We start from the raw sequence: 26,094 nt of genomic DNA, 5'->3' as shown, positions 1-26,094 counted from the left end.
AGAGATGACAATAAATATTATATACCAAAATCCAACAGCATTTCTTAATTTCTGACTAAATATTATTTGTCATTTTTTACAAGTAACAGAAAATAAATTACCTGGATTATGAAAAAATATGATATTCAATAAATCTTGGTCACCCCATGTGATGTTTAACTTGTATTTTTTCAGTAATGGCAAAAGCATATCTCCCCATCGTAGTCGTGCAGTTGTCATATCATTCTGTTGGCAAACACATTAATATGATACTCAGACTTTTTAAAAAAGCAGAATAAAGACAATTCCCCATTTCCCCTTTAACAATTACTATGTAACTCCTTTTGTACAAAAATTGGATGATATTTATAGGTCTACATTTGAGGAAGGCTGCCCAGTAGGAGTATGGCAGACACCAAAATAAGACAATCTGATGCCACATGCATTGTTGTTGTTAGGTGTCATCCAGCCATGACAAGAATAACACATTGGAAACTTGCCCTATCATGTCCCACAGTCACAATCATCACTTTTCTCAAGTCCACTGTTATGGTCACTACAGAAATGTTAAAGCTAACAAAAGTCAGGAAACTAGCAGGTAGTTCAAGCACTGTTAAGTTTAGTACCTACATCAGAGTTGAAAATTAAATGTTAATATATTTTTAAAGGGTTTAAAGCAGTATTTGATGCATGGTACATATTGTGGCTTTCGCTGTGTGCCACTCAGTTAACTCACAATGACTGCCTCTGACCGAGCAGCACTTCCCCATAGGGTTTTCTAGGCTGTAAATCTTTATGGACATGGATTTCCAAGACTTTTCTCCTAAGAAGCTGCTGGTGAATTCAAATTACACAACTTTCAGCAGTGAGCAGCAAAGTTCCTACCCACTATGCCAACCCAGAGTTCCTTACATGGTACATGTTGTTGTTGTGTACTAGTCAAGTCAGAACCAACTCACAGCTTTTCAGAGGGAATTTAATCACAAGGGAGGACAGTGTCCATCTTCCTTTAGTGGAGCAGCTAGTGAATTTGCACCACGTGCCCTTGGGTTGGCAGTGTAACTCCTTACCATCAAGCCACCAGAGCTCCCCATACATACTCAATGCTAATTATTAATATCTCCATTAATATCACTACTATTTTTAGACAGATTTGCTAATCACTTATTACTGTCTAAAAAGATCATCTGAAACTGGTAATCAAGTAAAAAAGATAAAGATAATATTATTTTTTAAAGTTGTAAAGGTGGCACTGTCCCTGGGGCACTGCATTGCTAACTGAAAAGCAGCAGCTCCATTCTGGTAGTTCCAATACACCAGAGGCTCTCTGCAGAAGAAAAGCAGGTAATCTCCTCCCAAGCAATCACAAAAGAAGAAAATCCACAGAAGAGTCAGCCATAAGCCAGTTCCAACTAGATAGCAATAATGACTGAATAAGAGAGAAAAGAGGGGAAATAAGGCATGCAAAAGGAGAAATGAATTCTGTCGGTTCATAGTATACCATTCTTCTGGAGAATCAGTATTTTTATGATGTTGTAATTTTTTGCCAAAACCCTGGATTGCCTTTCTTCTTGGTTAAGACTTCGTATATCAAATCATTAATATTTTAAAGATTTTTTTTCCCATATATATCTTTCCCATTTCTTTCAAGTTTGTTTACAGGTAAACAAGTCTCTATTTTGTTAATATTAAACTCTGGTCTTCCATGACATTTTCTAAAGGGCTGTAGTTTATACATTTGAAACTGAAAGTGAACTTTTAAAGAGGAACTATGAATGTCACATCACAACAAATCTGTTGAGGAAAATTACTTCATCTCATAAAGTTTAATGACCCCAGACAAAGGGGTGGTAGGGCTGGGCATGGCTGGAAAGAATGTAGGTTGCCAAAGGATCCAGCTCTCCCACTGCCAATCATACAAAGTTGAAAGGAGAGAAATTTCAAGATCATCTTGAAGATTCTAAATTTCGCAAGGAGAATTACAACTTTGCTAGACAAATACCATATATTAGGATGTCCATTACCTACTGAATTTGCAGATCAACACTTTTTTTTCCTTTCCCAAGATGGCATGCAATCCTACAACAAAAGGAACTCTGGGGATTAGTCATCTGACAAACTGGTTTGGCTCCTAAGTAGTAAGTGCCAGTTTAATATCTTTTTTATTTACATTAGCACTACTGTTTATAGAGGTTCTAAACAAGTTCTTATGAAATTTCCAGGTATACAGATATGTCAATCACAGAAAATGATAGCTTTATCTCTTCCTATCCAAGATCAATACACTACAGGAAGAAGATGTGGTAATCTGTTCCCACTCTACCCTACAGGGTCTTGAGTAGGAATTGACTGGAGGGCGGAGAGATGTTTTGTTTTATCCTTCCATGCTAAGAACCATAACAATATTATATAATAGTTACACCAAAAGATATCCTTGTCTTGATTTTAATTTTACTGTGTGTACTATTTCCCCTTAAGCACAGTATCACCATCTGCGCTGAAGAGACATGTTGTATTAATTAACGATCCACCGATTTGTATGTGTGCTTCTTCCATAATAAAAAATGAACTGAATTTTTTCAGGTAACCTTTCAGCATCTAAGGAGATGCTCACAGCTTTTATTTAAAAACATAAAGCCAAGTACTCTCTGGATCAATGCAAATCTGGGACGAGTAGAGGAAGAACTGAATATATTATAGCCTTTTAGGTTTGTTTGATGCATTAAACTACCCAGACAATAAACCAGTGCTATTTAGTGCTTCCCAGAGCATGCCTATCCATGAATTTTTTATCAGCTTTCACAAAATCAAGTATGGAAATTGTGAGGATTTAGAAACTTCTAAAGTCATTTAACAGAGTAACTTTATGTATGCTTAATCTCTTTTCTAGCAATTTCATGTTTTAAAACAATACTGATTCATGATAGGTTGGAAATTAAAAACAACACTGATCCTTCCCCACAATTTGAAAACCATTACTATAAATTAATGTATTCTGTGATACTGTGATAATCACTATGAGGCTATAAACAATCTATCCTTTCAAATAACTGGAACAGTACATGGACAGAGAACTGGCAAAATGCAAGCTGGTTTAAAAGAGACCGTGGAACTAGGGACATGGTAGCCAATGTCAGATGGATTTGGCTGAAAGCAGAGTACCAAAGAAATGTCTATCCGTGTTTCAGTGACTACGCAAAGGCATTTCACTGTGTGGATCACAATAAATTGTGGCGGATCTTGAGAAGAATGGGAATCTCAGAACATTTACTTACGCTCATATGAAATCTATACTTGGACCAGGAAGCAGTCATTGGAACACACCAAGGAAACAGTGCACGGTTCAAAATCAGAAAAGTCAAGGTGTGTCCTTTCTCCTTACCTCTTCAATCTATATGTGAAAAAGATCATTTTGAAAGGCCAGACTTTATGAGGAGGAATGTGGCATCAGGACTGGAAGAAAACTCATCAACAATCTGCATTATACAGACAATGCATTCTTTCTTTCCAAAACTGAGGATGACCTGAAGTGTTTGCTGCAGAAGGTCAAGGACTGTACTCTTCAATATATATTGAGGTTCAACATCAAGAAAACAAAGATTCTCATCATTGGGCCAATTGGCAGCACCATGATAGATGGAGAAGAGATTAATATTGTTAACAGTTTCAGCTTGCTCAGTTCCACAGTCAATATTCTTTGCACCAGCCTCCAGGAAATAAAAAAATTGACTGCACTAGAAAAATACAGTCAGGGACCTCTCCAGAGTATTGAAGAACAACAATGTCAGTCTAGAGACTAAGGTGCACCTGATCCAGGTCACAATCTTCACAATTACTTGCTCTGTATCAGAGAGCTGGACACTAAGGATGACAGAAGAAGAATTGATGTCTTTGAGTTGTGGTGCTGGAGAAGAGTACTGAACATACTATAGACCACCAAGAAACAAACATGTCTGTCCTGGAAAGGGTGAAACCAAATTACTCCTTGGAGGCAAGGATTTCGAAGCTCTTTCTCACATAGTTTGAGCATGTGGCCAGGAGGGGCCAGTCTTTGGAGAGGACTTGGAAGGGTTGAGGGACAACAGACAGCACAGAAGAGGAAGGCCCTGGATGAGACAGACACACTGAAAAAGTAACTGGGGTTATGGGGGCAGGTGTGTCAGAGACAGTGAGACTGGCTCAGGATATGGCAGGGTTCAGAGCTATTGTACATGAGGTGCTATTCACATGAGTTGTAGGCAGTTTGATTGCACTTAACAACAATCTTTTAAAAAAGAAAAGGTAAAGCCATTGGTCCTTGTTCCCAAGAAGTTGTTGGGGATGGCTAGTATTGATGACTATTAGGGCTGCAACAATGTCAGTCTACAGACCAAAGTGCACCTGACTCAGATCATGATATTCTCAACTGCTTGCTATGCATCTGAGAGAAAATTAATAAGGATGACAGAAGAATCATCGATGTCTTTGAGTTGAGGTGCTGCAGAGGAGTACTAAATATACCATGGACTACCAAGAGAACCGATCTGTCCTGGAGCTGGTGAAATCGAGTTGCTCTGTGGAGGCAAGGAGTTTTAATTCCCTCTCCCATACTTTAGACATGCAGCCAGGAGGAATGAGTTCTTAGAGAAAGACATTCTGCCTGGAAGAGTAGAGAGTGAGCAAGAGAGAGGAAGACTCAATGAGATGGACTGACACTATGTCTGTGGCAATAGGATTAGGAGGTTGGAGATGGTGAGTTTGGCTCAGAATAGGGTAAGGTTCAGAACCACTGTTCACAGGGATGCTATTAGTCACAGTTGACTTGACAGCACACAACAACAGTGCTGAATATTCCATGGACTTCCAAAAGAACAAACAAGTATGTTCTGGAGAAAAGTGCAACCAGAGTGCTCTGTGGAAGCAAAGATGGTAAGGTATGTCTCATACTCTGACCATGTTGTTGTTGTTGATTGCCATCCAGTCAAGGTCAATTCATAGTGACTCTGAACAAAAGACCTAATGCTTTTCCTTAGCTATCATTGTTTCTCCAAGTTCATAGAGTTTCCAGAGGCATGTGGTTTAGGAAGTGGATGCCACTCCTGCTTCCAAACCTCTTTTACAACTGGGTGTTCCATCAAACACTGTCCACAATGGGAAATCATTATGGTATTTGATATCCCCATGACACAAATTTCAACATCATAGCAAACCCAGGTTACCATACAGAGCACATTGGCAAAGAAAAATGTGCAAAGTGGAAGAATGTTCCTCCAGATGTAACAGCACTAGTCTTATTTAGCAGTGGTTAAGTGTCGTCGTGTCGAATATGACTCAGAGTAAGCTTTGCACAAAAGACCTGAACTCTATTCTATAATTAACATCATTTCTGTACATATAAGAGAGTTTGTAGAGTTTCCAGAGGCATCTAGTTTAGGATGTGGATGCCGCTCCTGCTTCCCAACATAAATCAATCAGGAAGCTTATCCAACCACTGTACATAATGGGTAACCATTATGGTATTTGCCACTACTATGAAATAGTGTTCAGCATCACAGCAACTCCAAGCTGTTCAGTACAGCAAATAGACAAATGATTGCTGTGTCTTTAAAAGAACATTCTTCTAAAATTAATATATTTGGCCTGAGGGCCCTATAGGATTTTAAAGTCACACTCTCAAGCAGGCTTCCACCTTCACCCTCAGTGTAAGGCTCAAGGCCACCACTTTTGAGGGAGAAAAAGAACAGTAACACACAACAAAAAGGACCCTAGAAACTTCCCTTGCCTGACTGCCACCAAGACGCGACCACCACTGAGACAATAGGAGAACATCATGTTGTTAGGAGAAGCTATTCCTTGGAAAGGTGAAGGGTCAGTGAAAGAGAGGAAGACCTTCAACCTGATGGACTGATACAGTGTCTGCGACAAGTCCAAGTAGTAAGGATGGCATAGGATAGGACAGTGTGAAAATCTGTCATTCACAGTGTTACTATGAGCTGTACTCGACTGGATGATAACTTAACAACACCTCTCCTAAACAGGAGTTGCACTGACACTCCGGGCAGCATCACCAAGGCCACCTTTGCTGCCATTTTCAAGATATACAGCATCTGGCCCTAAACATCTGGAAAGACTAAGTACTCACAACTCCCTACCAGGAATTCATTAACCATAAAGAAAGGTTGGCACCTTGGACACATCCAGTGGTTCCTAAAGAGAAAGATCTGGCAATCTGCTCTCATAAAAAATGTAGTTGTTGTTGTGTGTCATCAAGTCGACTACAACTCATAATAACCCTATGCACAATAGCTCTGAACCCTGCTCTATCCTGAGCCAAGCTCTCTGTCTCTGACACACTTACCCTCCTAGAAAACTCTAGGTATGGGGCAGTTCTAGTCTGTCATGGGGGCCACAATAAGTAGAGACTGACTCATCAGCATTCAAAAACAACTTAACTGTATTATCCTTACGTGCAAGAACAGAGTCTACACTATGTTGTTATTACTAGGTGCTATGGAGTCAGTTCCAATTTCAGAAAAAAAGAAAACAAATAAAATTGGGGAAATAACAGCACTCTGAAACTGTTATTGCTCTAAGTCACAGAGTTAATCTGAATTCACAACAACCCAATTAGGAGTCTAAGCCCTATGCTTTCCAAGGCTACGATCTTGATGGAAGCAGACACATACATGTTACCCAAGAAAGCAGCTGGTGAGTCTGAACCACCAATCATTTCAGTTAGCAGCAGAGGACATAACCACTGCACTGCCAGAGTTGCTTAAACAAAGGTGTACTTAAAGACTAAGAAAAGGCTTTGCTGGAGAATAACTCTTTGAAGGAAGCAATAAAGAATGCTAAATAAATCCTGCTAGGATCTAAAAGGTAATTTAAATTTCACACAAAGACCAGGAATACATTAACACAGGGAACAAGAAAAGCCCTTATACAATATTATGTTTAAGTCTTCAAAATATATATCTATTTAAACAAAATTCTACGAAAGATCAAATTATAAGGTTCAGCCAAGGTTATCATAGGGGAAAATTTAAAAAAAAAAAAATTAAAGGAAACTACTACTAAAAAATGCTGGACAAGAAGCAATTACACTGATAGTATGTGCTATTATTTAATCTAGAAATTTCAAAACAACCAACAGAAGATAAATTAGTTTAAAAAGAGGTATAGATTTTAAGTCAATAAGCCACAGAAAAAGATCCAAATAGAGATACGTACAAAAGATACAGAAAACTATTCACATAAAGATAAAAGAAATGGGTTGTAAATAGGCAAAATTATTTTCAACTACTAAAATCCAAGTTTGTTCCTACTCCCAAGAATGGTGATCAGACAGAAAGTGAAAATTATCAAACAGTATCACTACTATCACACACAAGCAAAACACTAAAGATCATTCAAACACAGCTAGGAAAGTACAATGACAGATAAGTGCCAAATGTTCAAGCTGGATTTAGAAGAGGCGATGGCCCCAAGGATATCATTGCTGATATCAAATGGACTCTGACTGAAAGCAAAGAATACCAGAAGAATGCCTTTTTATGCTTTACTGACTATGTAAAGTCATTTCATTGTGTGAATTATAACAAATTATGGCTAACATTCAGAAGAATGGGAATTTCAGAACACTTAATTGTGCTCATGGGAAACCTATACCTAGACCAAGAAACAGTTGTGCAAACAGAGTAAAAGAACACTATATGATTTAAAATCAGGAAAGGTGTGTGTCATGGTTGTATCCTGTCTCCATTATCTATTTTATCTGTATGCTGATCAAATAATTAGAAAAGCTGGACTCTAAAAGACAAATGTGGCATCAGGATTGGAGGAAGCCTCATGATTAATCTTTGTTAAAGAGATGATACAACCTTGCTTGCTGAAAGTTGAGGAGGACTTGAAGCACTTGCTGCCAAAGGTTAAGCACTGCCCCCTTCAATATGGATCTCAACATCATTTGCATCTCAATGTCAAGAAAACAAAAATTCTCACTGGACGAAAAGACAACATCATGATAGATGGAGAAAAGAATATCAATGACTTGGATCTATTATCAAAACACATGGTACCAGCAGTCATGAGATAAGAATACATACTGCACTGGACAAGTCTACTGTCAGTGAACTCCAAATTGCTCCGAAGGAGCAATCAGGAGCAATTATGTCAGTGTGAGGACTAACTTGTGCCTGATTCATGCCATCGTCTCTTCAGTCACTTGCAATGCATCTCAGAGCAAGACAATGGAGAAGAGTGCTGAAGATCTTATGAACTGCCAAAAGAACAAACAGGCTTGTCTTAGAGAAGTTGCATCCATAGTGCAGGAACCTAGCACAGTCATCATCAGAATCCCAGAACAAGAAGAAGCAAGTAAAGGCACTGAAAAAGTTGTGGAAGAATGATGAAAACTTCCAAGTCACAATGCAGAACTAGAGAATATATATTCAAGAAGCTGAGAGAACACCATAGAATAGACCCCCAAAACACCAAGGCATATCCTAGTCAAATTTGCCAGAACCAAAGATAAGTAGAAAATTCTGAAAGCAGTAAGGGAGAAAGAAAGAGTAAACTATAACGGAGGCAAATAAGACTAACTTGTCAATTTCTAAGCAGAAACCATGCGAGCAAGAAGACAGAGGAATGACATATATCTAACACTTAAAGAACACAACTGTCAACCAATAATACTGTACCCAGCAAAACTATCCATCAAATATGAAGAAAAGATCAAGATATCCCCAGAAAAAACAGAATCTAAGGGAGTTTGCAAACAAGGCCAGCGTTGCAGGAAACACTGAGACTCACTCAGTTACAGCGGTGCCACAGAAAGCAGGATGGACCAAAGTAACTAGCAACAGCACCCAAAAGAACTCAAAAAGAACTCAAAATAATGATAGCAATAAAAATGTGCCTCTCAATAATCACACTGAATGTGAATGGTTTAAGTGCACCACTGAAGAGAAAAATAGCAGACTGGATAAAAAACAAAATCCATCACTATGCTATCTACAAGGGACACACCTGAAAAGTGAAGATAAAGGAAGACTAAAAATAAAAGGGTGGGAAAAAAAATATACCAAACAAATGGCAACCAGAACAAAGCAGGAGTAGCAATATTAATCTCTGATAAAATAAATTTCAAAGCAAAAACCATCACAAAGGACAAGGAAGGTCACTACATAATGCTTAAATGGTCAATAGGCCAAGAGAACATAACAATAATAAATATCTATACACCAAATGAAAGACTTGCAAAATACATAAAACAAACATTGACAAAACTGAAAAAGGAAATACACAACACTACGATAGTACTTGGAGACTTTAATACACCACTCTCAAGAAAATAGAACTACCAGAAAGTAACTCAACAAGCTGAAGAATTAAACCACCTGGTAAACCAATTCGGTCTCACAGATATTTATAGGCTAATAAACTCAAAAAACCTACAGTATACCTTCTTCTCCAATGTGCGTGGAACATTCTTCAGAAGAGATCACCTCTTGGGCCACAAGGCAAGAATCAATGAATTAAAAAATGCAGAAATAATACAAACCATCTTTTCAGACCATAATGCCACAAAATTAGAAATTAATAACAAGAGGATAAAGGAGAAAAATCCCATACATTTGGAAGGTGAACAACACCTTGTTTGAACATGAGTGGGTACTAAAAGAAATAAAAAATGAAACTAAAAAGTTTCTTGAAACAAATGACAATGAAAACACCACTTATTAAAACCCCTGGGAAACAGCCAAAGCAATAATCAGAAGTCAATTTACAAAGATGCAAATAGAGATACCATTCGACCCAGCAATTCCACTACTGGGAATATATCCCAGAGAGACCATAACTGACATCTAAGCAGATATATGCACACCCATGTTTATCACAGCTTTGTTCACAATAGCAAGGAGTTGGAAACAACCGAAGTGCCCATCAACAAACGAATGGATAGAGAAGCTGTGGTATATTCACACAATGGAATACTATGCTGTATTGAAAAATAAGGAACTCATACAATATTATTAAAAATGGGTGACCCTGGAGGACATTATGCTCAGTGAAGTATCTTAGTCACAAAAGGACAAATACTGCAGGGTGCCACTGTTGTAAAACAGGACTGACCTCGGGGCTGGGGGGATACTGAGAATGATGGGTTCAATAATGTATACTGCACTGAAACAGATGAGGGAGAAAACTGTTTAAGAGGGAAAATTACTGGGGATTTTTGTCATGACAGGTGTCCAGAATGAAGGCTGTATAGTGGAGTGGACCTCGGGGGAGGGACTGTAAAACAACTAAAGAATTTTACTTTTCCAAGAGGGTAGTGTACTAGGGAGAAGGACTGGGAGGGGAGAAAAGTGCAACAATGAATTAATGGAAATCCAAAGTCTCTATAAATATTCATTGAAATTAATAATAAATTTTAAAAAAAGAAAAATAGAAGTCAATTTACAGCAATAAGCAAATACATCAAAAGGCAAGAAAAAAATTACCACTGACTCTCTTACTCAACATCTCCAACAAACTGGAAAAAGAAGAGCAAGAAAACCTGACAATCTCTAAAAAAAATGGAAATTACAAAAATTAGGGCAAAAATAAATAACACAGAAAGCAGAAAAGAACTGAAACCATTAACAAAACGTGGAGTTGAAAAAAAATAAGAAAAAATAAAAACAAACAAACTTGGAGTTGGTTCTTGGAAAAGGGCAGTAAAATCGACAAACCACTAGCAAAACTAACAAAGGAAAAGACAATAATCCGAATAAAAGATGAAACGGGCAACATCACAACAGAACCAAGTAAAATAAAAAGACTAACAATGGAATATTATAAAAACACTAAATTCAAACAAATATGAAAACCTAGAGGAAATGAACAAATAAAACCCTGGAGCAGATGGTTTTACAAGTGAATTTTATCAAACATTCAGAAAAGAACCACCACTAATTCTACATAAACTATTTCAGAAAACAGAAAAAAGATGGAATTCTCCCAGACTCATTCTATAAAGCAAACATATCCTTGATACCAAAGCCAGGTAAAGACACCACCAAAACAGAAAACTATAGGCCAGTATCTCTCATGAACATAGATGCAAAAATCATGAAGAAAATCTTCACCAATAGAATCCAACAATACATAAAAAAATAATTTACCATGATCAAGTGGAATTCATAACAGGTATGCAAGGATGGTTCAACATAAGAAAATCACTCAGTGTAATTCATCACATTAACAAAGCAAAGAACAAGAACCACATGATCCTATCGATGCAGAAAAGGCCTTTGACAAAATCAAACACACTTTCCTGATTAAAACACTTAACAAAATAGAATTAGAAGGGAACTTCCTCAACATAATAAAAAGTATATGTGTAAACCCAAGAGCCAACATTGTTCTCAATGTAGAGAGATTAAAGGAATTCCCTTTGAGAACAGGAATTAGACAAAGATACCCACTATCACCTCTCTTATTCAATACTGTATTAGAAGTCTTAGCAATAGCAATAAGGGAAGAAAAGGAAATAAGAGGTATCCAAATTGACGAGGTAAAATTTTCTCTCTATGCAGATAATATGATACTATACTTAGAAAACCCTAAGACTCAGTATAAAACTACTGGACATAGTTGACCAGTACAGCATAGTGGGAGTATACTAGATCAACATATAAAAATCAATTGGATTTCTCTACAGTGACAAAGAGAATACAGAACAGGAGCTAAGAAAGTACTCTTCACAATAGCTAACCACAAGATTAAATACTTGGGAGTAGATTATCCAAAAACGATTAGAACAGCACATCAGCAGAGAACTGCCGGAAGTCCAGGCTGGGTTTAGAAGGGGTCGTGGTACTAGGGATATTGTTGCTGATGTTAGATGGATCTTGGCTGAAAGCAGAGAATACAAGAAGAATGTCTATCTGTGCTTCATTGATTATGCAAAGGCATTTGACTGTGTGGATCATAACAAACTGTGGCTGACTCTGAGAAGAATGGGAATCCCAGAACATTTAATTGTGCTAATACGAAACCTATACTTGGACCAAGAGGCAGTAGTCAGAACAGAGCAGGGTAACACTGCATGGTTCAAAATTGGGAAGGGTGTACGCCAGGGATGCATCCTGTCTCCATACCTTTTCAACATGTATGCAGAGCAGATTATCCGAGAGGCTGGGCTCTATGAGGAGAATTGTGACATCAGGATTGGTGGAAGATGTATTAACAATCTGCGGTATGCAGATGACACAACCCTGCTCGCTGAAACTGAGGAGGACCTCATGCACTTGCTGCGAAGGGTCAAGGACTGCAGCCTTCAGTATAGACTGAGGCTCAATGTCAAGAAGACAAAGATTCTCACCACTGGACCAATTGGCAGCATCAGGATCGATGACGAAGAGATTGAGATTGTTCACAGCTTCAGTTTGCTCGGCTCCACAGTCAACACTCTTGGCACCAGCAGTCAGGAAATCAAAAAGTGTATCGCGATGGGAAAGTCTGCTGTTAGGGAACTCTCTAAAGTACTGAGGAGCAACAGTGTCTCTCTGGAGACTAAGGTGCGCCTGGTACAGGCCATGGTATTTGCAATCGCTTGTTATGCATCAGAGAGTTGGACAATGACTAGGGAGGACAGAAGGAGAGTGGATGCTTTTGAGCTGTGGTGCTGGAGAAGGGTACTGAATGTACCCTTGACTGCCAGGAAAACAAACAGATTCATCTTGGAGAGGATTAAACCAAGCTACTCCTTGGAGGCAAGGATTCTGGGGCTTCGTCTGACATACTTTGGACATGTTGCCAGGAGGTACAGGTCCTTGGAGAGGGACATCATGCTTGGGAGGGTGGAGGGACAGTGCAGGAGGGGAAGACCCTCTATGAGATGGATTGATTCGGTGACTGGGGCAATCGGGATGCGTGTGTCAGAGGCAGTGCGGTTGGCGCAGGATAGAGCAGGGTTTAGGGCTGTTGTGCATAGGGTCACTATGAGTCGCAAACGACTCGACAGCACATAACAACAACAACAACAATAACAAATCTAACTAGAAGCACAAAGGATGTATTCACAGAAAATTACAAAACATTACTACAAGAAACAAAAACAGACCAGGAGCAATGGAAGAATATACCTTGCTCATGGATAGGAAGACTCAATATTGTGAAAATGACAATATTACCAAAGGCAATTTACATGTTCAATGCAACTCCAATACAAATACTAATTTCATTCTTTAATGAGATGGAAAATGCAATCTCCAATTTTATTTGGAAAGAGGCCTCAAATAAGCAAAGCATTCCTTAAAAAGAGAAACAACATAGCAGGCATGTCACTCCTTGATTTCAAATCCTACTAGAATTGAGAACCCAGAAATCAGCCCATCTACTTATGGACGATGGATTTTTGACAAGGAGATGATATCAGTTAAGTGGGGAAATAAATGACAGCCTTTTTAACAAATGGTATTGCCAATATTGGAAAACTATCTGTAGAAAACTCAAGCAAGATCCACACCTCACACCATACACAAAAAACAACTCAAAGTGGATCAAGGACCTAAGACTAAAATCAAGGACTATAAACTTCATTAGAGAAAAGCTTGGAAGAACTCTAGAAGCCCTAATCCATAACATGAACTGTCTTCCAAGCATCCTGAAAAGCCTACAATCATGAGAGGATAAAAGAGATGAATGGGACCTTATAAGAATAAAATCTGTATGCACATCCAAAAACTTCTCCAAGAGGGTAAATAGGGAAGGCACAGACTGGGGAAAAAAAAAATTGGTTAATGACATGTCTGATAAGGGACTTATATCTAGAATTTATAGAATACTTCAGCACTACAACAAGATAAAAGTAAACAACACAATTGCAAAATGGGCACAGCATATCAACAAACACTTCGCCAAGGAAGCCATTCAGATGGTCAACAAACAAATGAAGAAGTGCTCAAAATCCCTAGCTCTAAGAGAGATGCAAATCAAAACAGATATATCATCTCATCCCAGTAGCAATAGCAAAATTTAACAGAGAAGCAAACAACACATGCTGGCAATGTTGGGGAGAAACTGGAACCCTTATTCACTGTTGGGGGAAGTGTAAAATAGTGCAACCACCATGGAAGGTTGTATGGTGCTTTCTCAAAAAGTTGCAAATAGAAATACCCTTTGACCCAGCAATTCCACTACTGGGAATATACCCTAAAGAAACCATAAATGCCACCCAAGCAAATACACGCATACCCATGTTTACTGAAGCTTTGTTCACAATAGCAAAGAGTTGGTAACAACTCAAGTGCCCATCAACAAATACTATGCTGCCTTGAAAAACAAGGAATTCACAAAATAGTATACAAAATGTATGATTCTGTAGGACATTATGCTAAGTGAAATATCTCAGTCACAAACTGTATAATTCCACTGCTGTAAAATGGGATTGACATCAGGGTTGTTGGGAACTTAAAAAAAGACGGGATAAATAATGTATATTGCATTGAAACAGATGAGAGAACTGTTTAAAAGGAATATATGATTAGGTATTATTTTCATGACAAGAGTCCAAAATAAGAGTTTCATAGTAAAGTGAACTTAGGGGCCAGGGGTGGTGGTGGAAGGATTGTGTAACAATGTAAGATTTTTTTTTCCCCCTTCTCTTCAAGGAGAAAAACAAACTGAGAGGATGGGTGGGTAGGGAGGAAAGTGTACAACAATGTATGAATGGAAATCCAAAGTCTCTGTAAACTTTCATTAAAATAAAAAAAAAAAAATAAGTACATAACAACAATAAAATTCAATCATCAATTTTCCAAATGCTTTTAGATTACAGAATTACTAATTGTCAGCATTGTTACTTTGGGCACTCTGAATTTCTTGGGTTTTGTTTTATAAGAAGTAACCTAAAATTTCCTAAATAAAATAGTGCTGTTATTATTGTGTACCATCAAGTCGTAACTGACTCAAAACTGATCCTCCAGTGGTTTTCAAGACAGTAAATTGAATGGGAGGAGACTGTCCATCCTCCCATGGAGCTGGTAGATTCAAACTGCATGCATTTGGAATTGCAACAACAATGTGGCCGATTGTATTAACAGATATAAAATATGCCAATTTATATACTAACAAAACAAGGGCAGCAAAAAGGAGTAAGCTTAAAATGTGTAAAAGAATGCTACATTTAATTATTATGCTAATATATTAATTTCAAAACTAATTTTAAAAGGATATAAAGAATATATAGAAAATTTTATAGTGGTTACTTTGGGGTAAAAGGATAGAACTGAGGATAGAGACGTGTAAAGGGCAGACTTAGTTTTTATTCTACATATTATGGGTCATTTGATTTCTACAAGCATATGCTTTTCTAATTTTTAAAATAGAAAAATGTAGTTTTGTCTGACTAATTTTAGGAAGCCTATAATAAAAAGGAATATGTATTAAGATTGGTTCATTTAATTTTTAGAACTACGTTTGCTTTTGAAAATGGACAGACTCATTATTATTATTAACAGCCTGTAATGATGTATAGTCATACATCAATATAAAATTTACAGGGCTCTCTGGTTAACACACCAGGCTACTAACAGAAAGGAAGTTGAAAAAGAAGTTCAAGTCCAGCCAAAGCCTCCTCAGGAGAGAGGCCTGCTACTACATATGCGAGATCACCGTAAGGCAGAATCAACCCAAAGGCAACTAGTAACTCTGCTCTAGTAATCTTAGAAATCAGGAACTAAACAATTTCCAAAGATTTTTACAGTTTGAAAATCTCTACCCTTTTTGGTAAGATGTTCATTGATACTGATAAAATGCAACAAAAATATTCCCATTACACACATTTCAAATATGTAAAAAATCCATCATACCCACCTCCTGTATTTTCTTTTTTAATATTTTTTAATAAGTCATCAATAGCATGGTTTCTAAACCCTGCCCTTTGCTAGCAACTAGCTAATGAGCTGTTACTTTACACTGGACACCATAATAAATATCCTGAATTACAAAGCAGTACAAAAGATATGGCTTGTTCACAATACATAGAAAAAACAGACCAGCAAGATATTAAAAAGCAATATCCAGTAAAATCTGAGCAGGGTACCATAAACATAGAATGGAAGAATCTTAAGATGCCCTGCATTATTTATATTCATTTTCACTAATAAAAAAGATTAAGAAATAACATGAGAACTGCAATCCTGTAAATATAATCATAAAGCAAACAACGAAGTAATAGTTTAACCAACCATCTATCATCTGTTGGTGGCTTAGTGGTAAGGTGCTGCCAGCCTGAAGGCAAGAGGTTAGAAGCCACCAGCCACTCCATAGAAGAAAGACAGACAATCTCCTCCTGTACAGTTTACTGCCTCTGAAAACCCACTGGACGGTCAGTTTATGAATCAGTTCTGACTCAACTGTACATAGCAACAACAACAATTAATATTATAAGGTTAAAAAGCCTCCAAAGTAGTAATATTACTATTTTTAATACATTTAACATACCAGGTTTGAACTGGACTATTAATAATAGCAAGGCAAACCTTTAGATCTTAGGTCTATGAGAATTATTGTTGCTCTTTTATGCCACTGAGTTGTGTGTAACTCACAGAAACCTTATAAACAATAACCCTCTCCTATCCTATGCCAATGTCATCATCTCTAACATACTTGAGCCCACTCTTGTGGTCACTGTGTTGATCCATTTGTGGAGGGTCTTCCTCTCTTTCACTGACCCTCCAACTTTCCAAACATGATATCCCCTTTTCTTGGAACAACCCCTTATCACAATATGTCCAAAGTATGAGAAACAAAGCTTCACCATCTTTAACTGTAAAGAATACTGGCTGCAGCTTCTCTAGGACATATCCATTTGTTCTTCTGGCAGCCCATGGGATATGAGAGCAGAATGAAATAGTGGCACTATCTCAGAGATCAAATGGAGCTCTGGTGGGATAATCCATGGAGAGTTGTGCTGCAAACCCAAAGGCCATGCCTCACCTACAGAAAAGGTTGTAACAGTATTCCCACTTAGGATTTACAGCCTCAGAAACTCAACAGAGAGTCAGCTAAGAGTGGAACCCCACTTGAAAGCAATGGTTTAAGGTATTCAGTGGGTTTTCTTCCTTAAGACTCAAGTTAAAATAAAAATTTATAATAACAAATCATTGTATTTTGAAATGAACAAAATAAAATTTAAACATGCAAGCAAGATTCTGCTGAAGATTATCCAAAAACGAATGGAACAGCACATCAGCAGAGAATTGCTCAAGTCCAGGCTGGGTTTAGAAGGGGTCGTGGTACTAGGGATATTGTAGCTAATGTTATATGGATCTTAGCTGAAATCAGGAGTAGCAGAGGAATGTTTATCTGTGTTTCATTGATTATGCAAAGGCGTTTGACTGTGTGGATCATAACAAACTGTGGTTGACTCCGAGAATGGAAATCTCAGAACACTTGATCATGCTAATGAGAAACCTACGCTTGGACCAAGAGGCAGTCGCCAGAACAAAGAAACACTGTATGGTTCAAAACTGGGAAGCGTGTGCGACAGGGATATGTCCTGTCTCCATACCTTTTCAACCTGTATGCAGAACAAATTATCCGGGAGGCTGGGCTCTATGAGAAGTGTGGCATCAAGATCGGTGGACGATCTATCAACAACTTGCATTATGCAGATGACACAACCCTGCTTGCTGAAACAGAGGAGGACCCGAAGCGCTTGCTGCAGACGGTCAAGGACTGCGGCCTTCAATATGGATTGAGGCTCAATATCAAGAAGACAAAGATTCTCACCACTGGACCAATTGGCAGCATCAGGAGGGAGGGCGAAGAGATTGCGACTGCTCACAGCTTTAGTTTGCTTGGCTACAACACTCTTGGCACCAGCAGCCAGGAAATTAAAAGACTTATTGCAATGGGAAAGTTTGCTGTTAGGGACTTCTCCAAAGTACTGAAGAACAATGGTGTCACTCTGGAGACTAAGGTGCACCCGATACAGGTCATGGTCTTTGCAATCACTTGTTATGCATCAGAGAGTTGAACAATGACTAGGGAGGATAGAAGGAGAATTGATGCCTTTCAGCTGTGGTGCTAGAGAAGAGTAGTGAATGTACCATGGACTGCCAAGAAAACAGGTTCATCCTGGAGAAGGTTAAATCAGCTGCTTCTTGGAGGCAAGGATTCTAAGGCTTCGTATGACATACTTTGGACATGTTGTGAGGAGAGACAGGTCCTTGGAGAGGGACATCATGCTTAGGAGGATAGAGGGACAGTGCAGGAAGGGAAGACCCTCTATGAGGTGGATTGATTCAGTGACTGGGATAATCAGGGTGAGTGTGTCAGAGACGGTGCAACTGGCACAGGACAAAGAAGGGTTTAGGACTGTTGTACATAGGGTCGCTATGAGTCGCAAGAGACTCGACAGCACACAACAACAACAACATGATCTCTATACTAAAAAGACAAATGTGTGGCTTTCATGTTCTAAGAATACTAGAGAAATAACACACTGGGACAGTATGAGATAGATTGGAAAATGATACAAGTAATTCAGTTATAGTCCTAAATATCTAAAATCCAAGATCTATGTCAATAATTACATTTAAAAAGTAGGAGGGAGAAATACTGTTTTTGATAGATAAACTTAAAAATAAGTGGGAATAACAAGATTTAAGCAGAAATAAAAAGATCTACAAGAAGGGGTTTTTAAAAAAATATCAGGTTTTTTTAAAAAAAATCAGTTTTTGTACAGAAACATTTCAGCCACAATAAATATAACAACGTTATAAAAAAATATAAATCTGGGTATTTTCCAACTGGACAGGAGTAAGGTTATTTGTAATAAAAGAATAGTAGTTGTTGTTATGTGCCGTTGAGGAGGCGCCTGTGACTCACTACAACCCTATGTACAACAGCCCTAAGCTTTGCCCTATCCTATGCCAATTTCACTGTCTCCGACACACCTACTCCCATTACCCCAATCACGGAATCAATCTGCCTCATAGAGGGTCTTCCTCTCCTGCACTGTCCCTTTATCCTTCCAAGCATGATGTCCCTCTCCAAGGACTGGTCACTCCTTGCAACATGTTCAAAGTATATCAGACAAAGCTTCTGAATCCTTGCCTCCAAGGAGCATCCTGGTTTAACCTTCTCCAGAATGAACCTGTTCGTTTTCTTAGCAGTCCAAAAGGATAGTAGGTGTGGAGTAAATAAATTATTCCTACTAAATTAATACAAAAGCAGTCCACAATTTACAACATATTCAAGTTATGAGAAAAGGCACCTGCATCATTTTCTTTCGGACACTTTAACAGTGTATACCAGATGGGGGTAGGTGTGTCAGAGACAGTAAGGCTGGCTTACGATAGAGCAGGGGGGTTCAGAGCTATTGTACAGAGGGTTGCTATGAGTCACAGGTGCCTTGAAGGCACATAACAACCACCACCACCAGGTATAATGTTGTAGTATGTAATTTGCTGATGCTCTGAATCTCAGATAAAATTTTTCTAAACCTCAAAGCCAAGTAAAAACTGAATTAATAAAAGCTATTTTAATAAAAGGGAAGGAACAATGCGGGGGGGGGAATTCAACTCAAGTTAGAACTGACTTTTGATAGAATAGTTTTAACCATGAAATCTCACTGTAAATTGGGATGTCATACAATTAATCTTTTCATAGTTTTTCTCATTAAACTCACTAATTTACAAGAGAAAATGTTTGCAGCTTTAGAATTTATTTCAACCCCTATATATATACACTTCTAGCTGCCTCTGAACATATCATAGACACAAAGAAAAGGAGAGAGGGAGAAAGTGTTAAAAGATTTTAAAATTACATTTAGATAAGTAAAAATAAAGTAAAAAAATAATAATTGCATGTTTCCACTATATGGCCATATTTAAAATTTGTGTTTTAAAAAACCAACCCAAATAATGGTGATATGTTATATTTTATCTCTAAAATCCTCTGTAACAGTACTCATCATTCTATAAATTTCAAATGCAAACTCATTGAGAAACTACATTATACCTTAGCAGATAATCTTACAGCACCATCTTCTGGTTAAAAATTACTGTGCACAGTCTTAAAAACACATTTCAATTTCAGGAAACTCACGTTATTGCAACTGTTTCATTTCATAAAGCTTATGGTACAAGAAATTTAGAAATTCAGGATATAAAAACAAGCTAGTAACTGAAAATACCTCGTCACTAGCAAGCAAAGGCTGAAGTTGTTTATTCAGCCCTTGTTTTCATTACATAGCCAGTTGTTAGAGAAAAAGTTAGCTGAAATAAAGACTTTAGAATGGTTCTGAAATGAAAACCTAAAGAAATGAGATGTACTAGATCTATAGAAGAATAATGAATGCAGATTCTAAGACTGAAAAGTCCAATAAGGAGGTGATGGCTACAAGCCCGTACAACTGCCTATATCAGAGATCGGGCGGGGAATTCTCAACAAACTAAAAATTTAAACCAAGACTTTTAGAAAGAAGTAATAAATATTATAAATTCTGTCTCATCAAAAACCATAAGAACAATATCTGATAAATATATACAAACACATATATAACTTCCTATCACAAAAACATAGTATTCTTAAGTATTTTATTTGTTGGTGTTATGTGTTGTCCAGTCAGAAGTGGCTCACAGTTGATCCTCCAGTGGGTTTCCAGAGGCTGTAAATCACATGGGAGAAGACTGTCCATCATCTCCTACAGTATTTAATATGCTGTTGTTAGGTGCTGTCGAGATGAGTACCACTCAGCAACCTTATGAATGGATTCGACCCCTTTCCTATCCTGTGCTATCATCACCATCTCTTACACACTTAAGGCCATTTCTGCAGTCACTGCATAAATCCATGTTAATGAAAGGCTTCCTCTCTTTCACTGACCCTCCTAACTAAATATAAAGGAATAGTGCATGGGTTAGTAAAAAATAAATATGCAACAAGTTGGACTGACACAATGGCTGCCATAATGGTGAGAAGCATAGCAGTGATTCTGAGGATGGCCCAGGATCAGACAGGGCTTTGTTGTGTTGTTCTTGGGATTACCATGAATTAGAACCAATTGGACAGCATAAAAAAACAACAAGAAAGCACATGCACACACAGGTTTATATCCTTATTTGGAAAGCAACAGTGAATGTTCCAGAAGTTATTCTTTTTAAAACTGCTTTTGAACTAGGTGATATGGTACACATTTTAAACAAATTTAATTTAATCTTAACAACCTCTGGAGAGAAGATGAAAGACACACAAGTGTTGAGGACTTTCCTTCACAGAGTGGCTATGAGTCGCCTGCAACTCGACAGCACTTAACAACAACTACAGGATATAAATCCATTTATTCTCTGTTTTACAATTTAGAACTATAGTTGAGAAGCTAACTAATTGGCTAGTAGTTAATCAATGCCCACATGGCAGAGCTTCACACACGCTTGAACCAGTGACTTGCAACTTAACCACTTACAATGTGTCCACATGGAACTCTGTTAAACTGTACAATGTAGTCATGGATTCAAAATGCAAAGCCTGGGAGTTCAAATAGCCACTGATTTTATACGAGAAGTATTCTTTTAAAATTTAAGGTTGTTGTGTTTTGGGTTTTTTTTTAAAAAAGTTTATAAGCTACTTTCTTAAGAAGTTAACTTCCCATAGCACCAAAATTACCAAACAGTCAACAACATTTATCATGTCAGACATTGTTGTAACTCATGTGTTGTTGTTGGTAAGATGCTGATGAATCAAGCAAGACTCAGAGCAACCTGTGAATAACTGATCTGAACACTATCCTATTCCATGCCATCCTCACAATCTCTGAAATAGTCCCGTTCATTGTCCCAGTCACCCTAACAAACCACCTGGTCAAAGGTCTTCCTCTCCTTCACTGCCCCTCCACTTTCCCAAGCAAGATGTTCTTCTCTAAGGAATAACCTCTTCTAGCAACATGCCCAAAAATGAGAAATGAAAACCTTTTAAGACATATTGGTAGTGTTTCCATTTTTGAAATGAGAAAACTGAAGCTCAGAGATGTTCAAAACTTACCACACAAGGACTGAGGTATTCAAGTTTGAACCAGGATCCAGAATCCATCTCCTTAATCAGCACTGTGTTGCACTCAGTATACATCATACTTTATAGCTTCAAGTATTATAGTTGCATCACAAGGTTAAAGAACATTGCTTCTAATGACAATTTAGGTAGATGATTTCTGCTACTTACTACATTATTTTAATGCAATGTGGTTTCATCTGTCTACTGAATTTTCCTTCTAACAGAATAAAAATATAACTTTCTTTAGTTAATCTAGATTTTTTTTTAAAAAAAAAAAAAAGTTCTTAAGTATTTTCATTTGGTCTTTGATCAAACAAAACCTACCTGGAAATCAAGTATGACAGAAGGGAAAAGAGAAACATTAGTCAACTTACCTTGAAATACTTCCTTCTCATTCGAGTCATGTTCATTAGCATCACTCCAGAATTTATTCCAGTTTTACCATAGTATGGGTGTCTGGCAAAGCGATTATACCATCCTATCCGAGGCTCTTCGTGCTCTGGTGCCATAGCAGCAATTTGAGTGGAATTAAATTTCTTTAGTAAAGACCAAATATCATCAATGGGTCGTAAAAAAAGGACATCAGTGTCGACATACAATAGTGAGTCAACTTCTTTCAGGATTAACTATGAAGAAAGATATTTCAATCACTAGCTATAGTTTATTTAAACAGAGAACAATTCAATTATAAAAGAAGAGAAAAATGTGTTTTAATGTTTAAAGTGACTTTTCTTATTTTGCAATTAGACAGTACAGCATTAAAAAAAAGACATAATCTTGACTAAACTTTTAGGGGAAGAAAAGCTTAAAAACAAATCAAGAACAAATATGTAGTTCTAACAATTAGGAGAACAGACATGGGTATTCAAAGACCAGAGAGGAGATGTCTCTTCAGAATAGTAAATAATATTATTAATGTGAATTTATATTTTCAATGCTAATTTTCTAAGGGAAGTAACAATATAAACTAATACAAATTAAGATCTTCTAAAACTGGCCCCTTAGCCCATGATACTACTAGCCATAAATCTTTACATCATTTCTGTCTCAAAGTGTCATCTCAAAAACCAGAAGCTGATCATTAAAAGCTCAGCCAATTAAGCCCTTCTTATTCCAATAGTCTGTAGACTATGTTTTGTTTTCTTCCTGGTTTTTACTACTATTTCAATTTAATTATGTTTATACATCTCTTTTATCTGTTGTCTCCCATTACAATGTAAGGAATTTCAAGGCAATTTTTGTCTACTGTTTAACTGCTAGAGCCCATGGGCCTAGAATATTGTTCAGCATACAGCAGGAGCTCAATATTAAAAGCAAACATATGCACTGGTCACTATTATTCTTATTTCAGAGATGATAAAATTGAGGTGCAGAGTATAACCAGTTATACAATTAGTAAGCAACAGAGCTAGATGGAACCAAGGCCAGCTGGATCCGTAACATGTGTTCTTACTCCCATGCTTACGCACTGCCGTCAAATCAGTGCTGGCTCACAGCTTACTTTCCAGTGGATTTTCGGGGAGCTATAAATCACACAGGCCAAGATTGCATATCTTTCTTCCTTAGAGCCTGCTGGTGGATTTGAATCACCAGAAAAGTGCAGTTTTTAGATTAGCGCGGCTCACTTCAGACTATACCACGAGATCTTCCTCAATGCTTTCTACCTAACAAAAAAAATTAAGAACAAAACAAACAAACAAAAAACCCCACAAAAACAGTTGCACTCAGCAAGAGCAAAGATGAGACATAAATCAAGGGATGATTTTGTTCAATCATCTCACTTAACCCACATGTGATGAGAACCTCATTGTCTCACGTTCCTTCACTTTAACACAATTTCTACACATTTCTCAGTATATATTTAATGTCCAGAAAATTGTAGTACTTAAAAGTATACTCTTCACTCATTTTCCCTAAGCCAAAGTAAACTTCATCTGATGCTCATTTATCAAACAACAGCATCAGCCACAGATCTCTCAAATAAAGACTTCCGAAAACCTCCTGAGAGATATTAAATCTCTAACATGTACCTTCCAGAGAGATTTCCAAGGGTAATTTTCATCACTGCTTTATCCACAAACTCTGGAACCCAACTCTTGCAACCTGAACTTTACTGTATTATCACAATATGATTAGATGAGCCTAAAGCTTTTCCGTTAAGACTATAATAAGGGTGTGACCCTAATTCAGCTACTCTTAAAGCTGCTCTCTCCTCCTACAGTAGATGGTAAACTATCTAGGCTGAATTCACTGCTGCCTGTTCAGTTTATAAGCAGATGCTTTCTTACCAGATCAGGAAAGATCTGATCTGATAGCAGAGCTTGAGTCAAGAAGATCCACTTGCTCAAGGATCTCAATTACAATGGTAAGATACATATGCTTGAGTACCTCTCTTTTGAGGGGGATGAAAGGGGCAGTGAAGGAAGTTGTATTTAATAATATTTTTCTACTTAATATCAACATTCTGCTTCAGAATCATGACATATTCCTCACTAACAGATTATTGTATTCTTAACATATTGGGAAGATGCTGCATAAATTTCCAAGTTCAGTGGTGAATGCCACTGTCAAATGCAGATCAGGCACAAAGTTAAAGAACCAGGTCAGTATGTTTCTATGGTTCCTTTTAGAGAATGAAGGAGTTGGCAGAATTCTCTGCATCCAACTATTTTGAAGGGAAATTCAATTAAAAAAGTGCATTATTCAGAAAAACAAAGCAGTAGTCATTTTACTTAAATATAGTTAAAAAGATAATGAACAGTGAAGTATGTGTTGTTGTTGTTGTTGTTGTTATGTGCCGTCGAGTCGTTTCCGAGTCATAGCAACCCTATGCACAACAGCTCTAAACCCTGCTCTATCCTGCGCCAACCGCACCGCCTCTGACACACCCATCCCGATTACCCCAGTCACCGAATCAATCCATCTCATAGAGGGTCTTCCCCTCCTGTGCTGTAGACAACTAAATAAGCTTCATGGAGAAACATTTAGAATTTTAATTCCATTTGAATATGCACAGATGATATGGTAAAACAAATAAAAAAAAAGAAAAAGAAAAATAACCCTATCCTCACGTTTTCTGTTCAAGACTATTATCTTTCTGTCGATGTGGCTACATGTTTTAATGTCCATCTCTTCCATGAAAAAACTTTTCTGTAAAAATAAGAAGTCTGCCTGCTCCAGTCATTTTTACATACTCAAATATTGATGAAATAAATATAACACCACAACAGCCCAACATAAAAACGAAAGGAATTAAAAGCACACATGAAGTATCTAAAATGTCTTTGGCTGTCTTCTAATTATCTTTTATACATGTGCTTCTTTGGATGGTAATAGTAACAAAAACACAGGCCACGCTAACTTAGCCCCCAACATTATAACTTAAGTTTAAATCTTACTAACATCCTATTAAGAACTATTTTTAATCCACTTAATAATAACACAAACTGAAGATTCCATCCCATAAATTATGTGCTTCCCAGAAACTTATGAATTTTTTAAATTAAGTAGTTCTAATACTAAATATCTCTTTTAAATATTATAATGCACCTATCAACTACTATAGGAGCTCTGCTGGCAAAGTTTTGTTGGGCTGATAAACAAAGGTCTTTAGTTTAAATCTACCAGCTGCTCCACAGGAAAAAGATGGGCAGACTTCTCTCATAAAGATTTACAGCCTCAGAAACCTGATGGAGGGTCACAATGAAGTGGAACTAAACTGATAGCAGTGGGTTTGGCTTGGGTATCAAGACTCTGTTCTTTAAAGTTGAGTGTGGAAGTAACTCAAAACAAGTTAATTTTTTTCCCCCTCAATTACACTTTAATGCTTAAAATGAATAAGAATACCATTCTAGAGAACACCACTAAAGAACAGCACCACTGAATAGTGGCTCTTGTTTTCCCTTTGAGTTCACATGTCCTAAACGTTATGTCTATCATAAACTATCAGTTTGTTGCTGTTGTTGCTATGTGCCGTTTGCAACTCATAGCGACCCTATGTACAACAGTCCTAAACCCTGCTCTATCCTGTGCCAACCGCACTGCCTCTGACACACCCATCCTGATTACCCCAGTCACTGAATCAAT

At 37.5% G+C, this 26,094-nt stretch overlaps 1 protein-coding gene across 1 annotated transcript in view; it reads right to left on the bottom strand.

Annotated features, from left to right (window-relative positions):
* Positions 1-26,094, bottom strand: part of GXYLT1 (glucoside xylosyltransferase 1) — an 89,827-nt gene that overhangs the window by 14,818 nt on the left and 48,915 nt on the right. The window contains 2 exon segments of the mRNA XM_006888234.1: positions 102-225; positions 22,383-22,634. Of these exon segments, the coding sequence (XP_006888296.1) occupies positions 102-225; positions 22,383-22,634 (376 nt within the window).

The sequence above is a fragment of the Elephantulus edwardii genome, unplaced genomic scaffold, assembly GCF_000299155.1.
Source record: "Elephantulus edwardii isolate Elephantulus edwardi_28Jun2011 unplaced genomic scaffold, EleEdw1.0 scaffold00065, whole genome shotgun sequence".
NCBI classification, from domain to species: Eukaryota; Metazoa; Chordata; class Mammalia; order Macroscelidea; family Macroscelididae; genus Elephantulus; species Elephantulus edwardii.
This window is presented reverse-complemented; position numbering and strand designations above follow the sequence as displayed.